The sequence below is a fragment of the Erithacus rubecula genome (assembly GCF_903797595.1).
Source record: "Erithacus rubecula genome assembly, chromosome: 17".
Classification (NCBI taxonomy): domain Eukaryota; kingdom Metazoa; phylum Chordata; class Aves; order Passeriformes; family Muscicapidae; genus Erithacus; species Erithacus rubecula.
Window position 1 is genome coordinate 5,733,346 of NC_136669.1, and position 5,576 is coordinate 5,738,921.

A 5,576-nucleotide genomic window follows, 5' to 3' on the forward strand; every position below is an offset into this window, starting at 1 on the left:
CTGGAGCAGGGAGAAATAGGGACACTGCTCCATGTAGAAATGCAGACTAGTCAAAGGAGACTTGGTGGAGGGAAGAAGCAGCTGCTTTGGCTTGGTTTTGGCATTAGCACACCCCACCTGCTTCCATCAGTCCAGCATGAGACATGAAACTGACACAGACGAGCAACATTTGGGAAGAAGCAGCCGAGTATTAAACCCAGCTCCTGCTGCACACACTGGCAGCATCTGGAGAACTCCAACCCAAGGGAACCTTGCAGATCCATGTTTGGCAGGCTCAGTTTTATCCCTCCCCGTATCACCCAGAGCCATCTGCCTTGTGCCCCGCAGCAGCAGCATCCCCTCAGCCTGATAGCAGAGCTGTGCAGCCTGGCAGGGCAAGATCAGAGCAGGGAGCAACTGTCAAAAAAATGGAATTGAAAGAAAGAAAGAAAATGAACAACCAACACCAGTCAAGCCTCTATGGTGTGCACTTTTATTTCAACTGGTCTTAAGTCAGTGTACAGGTAGCCCCTCCCTCCCCCACATACTGGCACCACTTCTCCTAGACCCTGTGGGGGACTGTAAAGCCTTCATTCACATCTATCACTGGGGAACACAGGCTGCTTGCTTGACAAATCGAAGAGAAAAAGGATCAAGTGTGTTTTGTTTTTAAGGCGGAAAGATACAAAAAGACACTTGTCGGGTTACATAATTTACAGACAAGCAATTATAACCTAACACCAGCTGTAAACTGGCGGACTCCCTCCGAGCTGGGCTTTGCCTTCACAGAGGCGAGTAACTTCCTGTAACAATGCCTTGTAATATTTGGAATGACTATTAAAAAAAACCAAAAAAATGTACAATCAGTCCTCAGATGCACTGTAGAACTTTGGGGGTGGTCGCTCCGAACAGGTTGCATTTTAAGACTGCTGCTGACACCTTCACCGTTCCAGTTTTTTAATCCTGAGTCAAGCGCCAAAAAAAAAAACAAATAAAGCCATGCCAATCTCGTCTTGTTTTATGCGCATTTATGGGTTTTGTTTCATCACAGGGGTGTGGGTGTTGGTAAGAGTCCGGTTTAGAAGCATTTGCGGTGGACAATGGAGGGTCCGGATTCATCGTACTCCTGCTTGCTGATCCACATCTGCTGGAAGGTGGACAGGGAGGCCAGGATGGAGCCTCCGATCCAGACAGAGTATTTGCGCTCAGGTGGGGCAATGATCTGCAGGGAAGAGGAGGAACCAGTCAGACACAGCATCTTGCTATGCTCACAGCCCACGCACGGCCCTGCAAGATGGAGCTCCTAATTCCCTTATCTAACCTTGGCCAAGATACCATGAAGTCCAAACAGGATCAAGACACAACCTCACACACCCACCTCCCTTCCTTTGCAGCCAGTCTTTACTCTAATCCCATTATTCATGCAGTTGGGTTGGTGCCATCCTGTCCAGCCCAAGGCCATTAAGGCTGTACCAGACAGACATGGTTTCTATCTTTTGCAGCAGTACTCCAGCATACCACCTTCCACACAGGCTGCACATTTCAGCCCAACAGGGGCACCGAGATGCTCCCCCAACTCCATCCTACCTTGATTTTCATTGTGCTGGGTGCCAGGGCTGTGATCTCCTTCTGCATCCTGTCAGCAATGCCAGGGTACATTGTGGTACCACCAGACAGCACTGTGTTGGCATACAGGTCCTTACGGATATCCACATCACACTTCATGATGGAGTTGAAGGTAGTTTCATGGATACCACAGGACTCCATACCTGTGAAGAAGCAGAACTTTCAAGTCAACAAGGGCTCAGACAGAGTCAAGGAAACCTAAGAAGATACCAAGAGACCAGCAGTCCTTTCAGCAGGAAGGCACTACAGAACCACAGCAGGGACAACCTCTGGCTCTACTGACTCAGGTCCCTCAAACAACTTTAAGCTATTTAGGAAGTGAGGATGACTGGTGGGCAGCACAAGCCCTGCTACAGACCAGCAGTAAAATATAGTACCTTACTGCCATAGTCTCCAGGTCACCCTTCACAGAAGGAGCATTAAGGGGCTGAGTATCCTAGAAAAGTTGGACTTACCCAGGAAAGATGGCTGGAACAGGGCCTCGGGGCACCTGAATCTCTCATTGCCAATGGTGATGACCTGGCCATCAGGGAGTTCATAGCTCTTCTCCAGGGAAGAGCTAGAGGCAGCTGTGGCCATCTCCTGCTCGAAATCCAGGGCGACATAGCACAGCTTCTCCTTGATGTCACGCACGATTTCCCTCTCAGCCGTGGTGGTGAAGCTGTAGCCTCTCTCTGTCAGGATCTTCATGAGGTAGTCCGTCAGGTCACGGCCAGCCAGATCCAGACGGAGGATGGCATGGGGGAGGGCATAGCCTTCGTAGATGGGCACAGTGTGGGTAACACCATCACCAGAGTCCATCACGATACCAGTGGTACGACCAGAGGCATACAGGGACAGCACAGCCTGGATGGCTACATACATGGCTGGGGTGTTGAAGGTCTCAAACATGATCTAGGAAGAGAAGAGGAGGGGTTGAGTCAGCAGCAAAATACAGGTTTCTTGTTACATGTCTATACCAAGTCCATGCAAATGACCCCTAGATAAGAGGCATCTCTAAACTCCCCCTCAAAGTCCATGCTTATCTCACCTGGTCTCCACCCACACCTGCCAGGTCAGAGCCTGAGCAGGGACACCACTGCCACAGACCCATCCACATATCACAGCAAGGAACAAAACAAATGCCAAAGAAACTACAGTACAGTCACTCAAGGGCTGTAAATGGATTAGCGTGCCTAGTCAGAAACAGCAGTTAGACAAGTTGCTAGTTCAGTCTCAGAGAAAGCAGCTTAGAAGAACAAACAAAACCTGTCAAGGTCCAGCAAAGAGGAGACTCAGGTCAGGAAAGGAAAACCCTGTAAAGATGGCAAAAAGGGAGAATAGTGGTGAAGAAGGAGAGAGGACAACATGGAAGAGGAGAGCTGGCCTGCAGCAATTATCTGCTGTAGCTGCAAGATGAAGAATTCTACACACCTGTGTCATCTTCTCTCTGTTGGCCTTGGGGTTCAGGGGAGCCTCTGTGAGCAGCACAGGGTGCTCCTCAGGGGCTACTCTCAGCTCATTGTAGAAAGTGTGATGCCAGATCTTCTCCATGTCATCCCAGTTGGTGACAATACCGTGTTCAATGGGGTACTTCAGGGTCAGGATACCTCTTTTGCTCTGGGCTTCATCACCAACATAGCTGTCCTTCTGACCCATACCAACCATCACACCCTGCAGAACAAAGACCATGCGGTAAATACAGCTGAAGAGTGAGAAACTCCCTTTTCCAAAAGCTAAGTCTGCAATTATTGTCCCTCTGCTGTCATATCTCTATCAGGGAAGATAGAGATATCTTCACACACACTGCACAAATGCTCTGCAGGAGGCTGCATTCCCCACGAGCTGTGCTGCAGCACAGAGGCCTCTCATGGTACAAAACCAAAAAAAAGCACTTCTTGCCTCCACAAGAACCACTTCCACCTAAAACTCTTCTGTTATTAGACAACAAGCACAACCAGCCACATACCTGATGTCTGGGGCGACCCACGATGGATGGGAAGACAGCACGGGGGGCATCATCCCCGGCGAAACCGGCCTTGCACATACCGGAACCATTGTCAACAACGAGCGCGGCAATATCGTCATCCATGGCTGGCTGCGGGGGGAGAGCAGAGAAGGAGCCATGAGCATCCCCGCTCACACATCCCGCGGCGCAGGCGGGAAGGGAAGGCGATGGCGGGAAGTGCAGGCGATGCCGCCAGGGCCTTCCCCACCCATTTCCTTCCTGCCGGCGCCGCTCCGCTTCGCCCGGCGCCCGCTAGAGGGGGCGACACCTCCCCGATTTCGGCACTGCGCGGATTTGGGACAAAGGAAGTCCCTGCGCCCTCTCGCATTATTACCATAAAAGGCAATGGATGGAGCGCGCCGCGCCGCGCCCGCCACCGGCTGTCGGGGGGACGGCGGCGGCCACTCCCCGGAGCGGGCGGGCGTGGCCGCCACACCCCAGCGCCCCGCCGTGTGCCGGCCAGCGGGGCTCGACGCCTCCGCACAGCCCCGCCGGACACGCCCAGTGCCCCACCTCGAGCCGGCTGGCGGGGCTCCACACCTCCGCACACAGCCCCGCCGGTCACGCCCGGTGCTCTACTCAGAGCACCGCCATGTGCCCGCCGCTCAGCGGGGCTTGACGCGCCCACCCAGCCAAGGAGGGTCGCGGCCGGTACCCGCCGTGCGCCAGGCACAGCCGGCAGGTTACGACCCCTCTGCACAGCCTCCAAAGCCTCAGCCAGCAACAAGGAACCGCGGCAACGCAAGCGCTGGCCACCACGCCCAGCCCACTAGTCAAGCGTGACCGGGGCTCTGCCCCATCGACCGGCGGCACCGCGGGCGGGATTAGAGCCAGCGTCTTATGCAATTGCCGCCCGCCCAGGCTCAGCCCCGGCGGCTCTGGCCGCGCCGGTGTAATCCGGTGTCGGGGGGGCGGCGGCAGCTGCCGCACATGTGCCGCCCCGCACGGGCAGCCTGGGAAGTGTAGTCGGAGCGGGCAGCCCGCCTGCACCTGCGCTCCGGGCACACGGGGAGCCCCCCCTTGCGCCCCCCAACCCCGCATTGTTCCGATCCACAGCCTCGCCCCATGTAGGGGTGTCGTCCCCTCCCCGCAAGCAACATCCACCAGGACTATTCGTACGAGCGGGGAGGGGGGACCGCGCCCCTCCTCTCGGGAGACAACGCCCCCGGCCCCGACCCCAGCACGGGCGGCTCCGCGGAGTAGACAAAGCCCCGCGTCCCCGGCCACAGCAGCCGAGCCGCTCGCTCCCCCTGTCCGCGCCAGCAATCCTCTTACAGGGCGGATTAGCCCCATGGGTGGCATCGGCGCGACCCCACTCCGCAAGCATCACCCCAAAACCGGCCTTAAACAGCGGGCTGCGTGTCTATCCCTTCAAACGCAGCAGCGCGCTACGGGGCCGCCACCCCGCCAGCGCACAAAGGGCGCGCCGCGTCCCAACAACCCCGAGCACAGCGATATTCATTACAACAGCGGCTCATTACTATTCCCATTAACACCATTATTATGCTATCCCCCGTTGTCGCGGTGCCGCTCTCACCTTTGGGGAGTTGGCGCGGTCGGAGCCGGGGCGGGCGTGAGGCGGCGGCGGGAGCGGGGCGCGCGCACGGTAAGGGCAGGGAGAGCTCGCGGCGGCTCCCGCCCGCCGCCCGCGCGCGCCTTATATCGGGCCGCCGAGGCGGCCGCCTCGCCATAAAAGGAAACTTTCGGAGTGCGCCGCTCCGATTGGGCGCCCCTGGACACGCCCCCCAGGCCTCGCCCCGCCCCGCTGCTCCGCCAGGGGGGAAGATATTGGGGTGGGGGGGAACCGTGTGGGGCTGGGGCGGGGGCGCGGCCCCCGGTGTCACTGGGCTGCGGTGGGGATGGGGCTCCTGCCGACTGCCCGCTCCGCTTCCCCCGTGCCGCCCCCTCCCCACCCCGACCCGCACACAAAGCCCCGCGGGTGGGGGTCCCGGCCCGTTCGCTCCCGTCTCTGTGGGAGCCGGGC

General features: G+C 57.4%; 1 protein-coding gene across 1 annotated transcript; it reads right to left on the minus strand.

The window, feature by feature from the left end:
- Window positions 1-449: 449 nt before the first annotated feature.
- On the minus strand, window positions 450-5,268 carry ACTB (actin beta). Its single transcript, XM_079320854.1, has 6 exons — window positions 5,130-5,268; window positions 3,554-3,682; window positions 3,019-3,258; window positions 2,061-2,499; window positions 1,567-1,748; window positions 450-1,201 (listed from the first exon to the last, which is right to left on the minus strand). The coding sequence occupies exons 2-6, from the start codon at window positions 3,674-3,676 to the stop codon at window positions 1,058-1,060; spliced, it is 1,128 nt and encodes a 375-aa protein (XP_079176980.1). The 5' UTR covers window positions 3,677-3,682; window positions 5,130-5,268; the 3' UTR covers window positions 450-1,057.
- Between the last annotated feature and the right edge of the window lie 308 nt (window positions 5,269-5,576).

What these genes read in the sequence shown, in the direction of transcription:
- ACTB (XM_079320854.1), bottom strand. Translation starts at nt 3,676, where the DNA reads ATGGATGACGATATTGCCGCGCTCGTTGTTGACAATGGTTCCGGTATG. An exon ending in TGGGTCGCCCCAGACATCAG is followed by an intron (nt 3,259 to 3,553) that starts GTATGTGGCTGG and finishes TTTGTTCTGCAG; the next exon opens with GGTGTGATGGTTGGTATGGG. An exon ending in ACAGAGAGAAGATGACACAG is followed by an intron (nt 2,500 to 3,018) that starts GTGTGTAGAATT and finishes TTCTCTTCCTAG; the next exon opens with ATCATGTTTGAGACCTTCAA.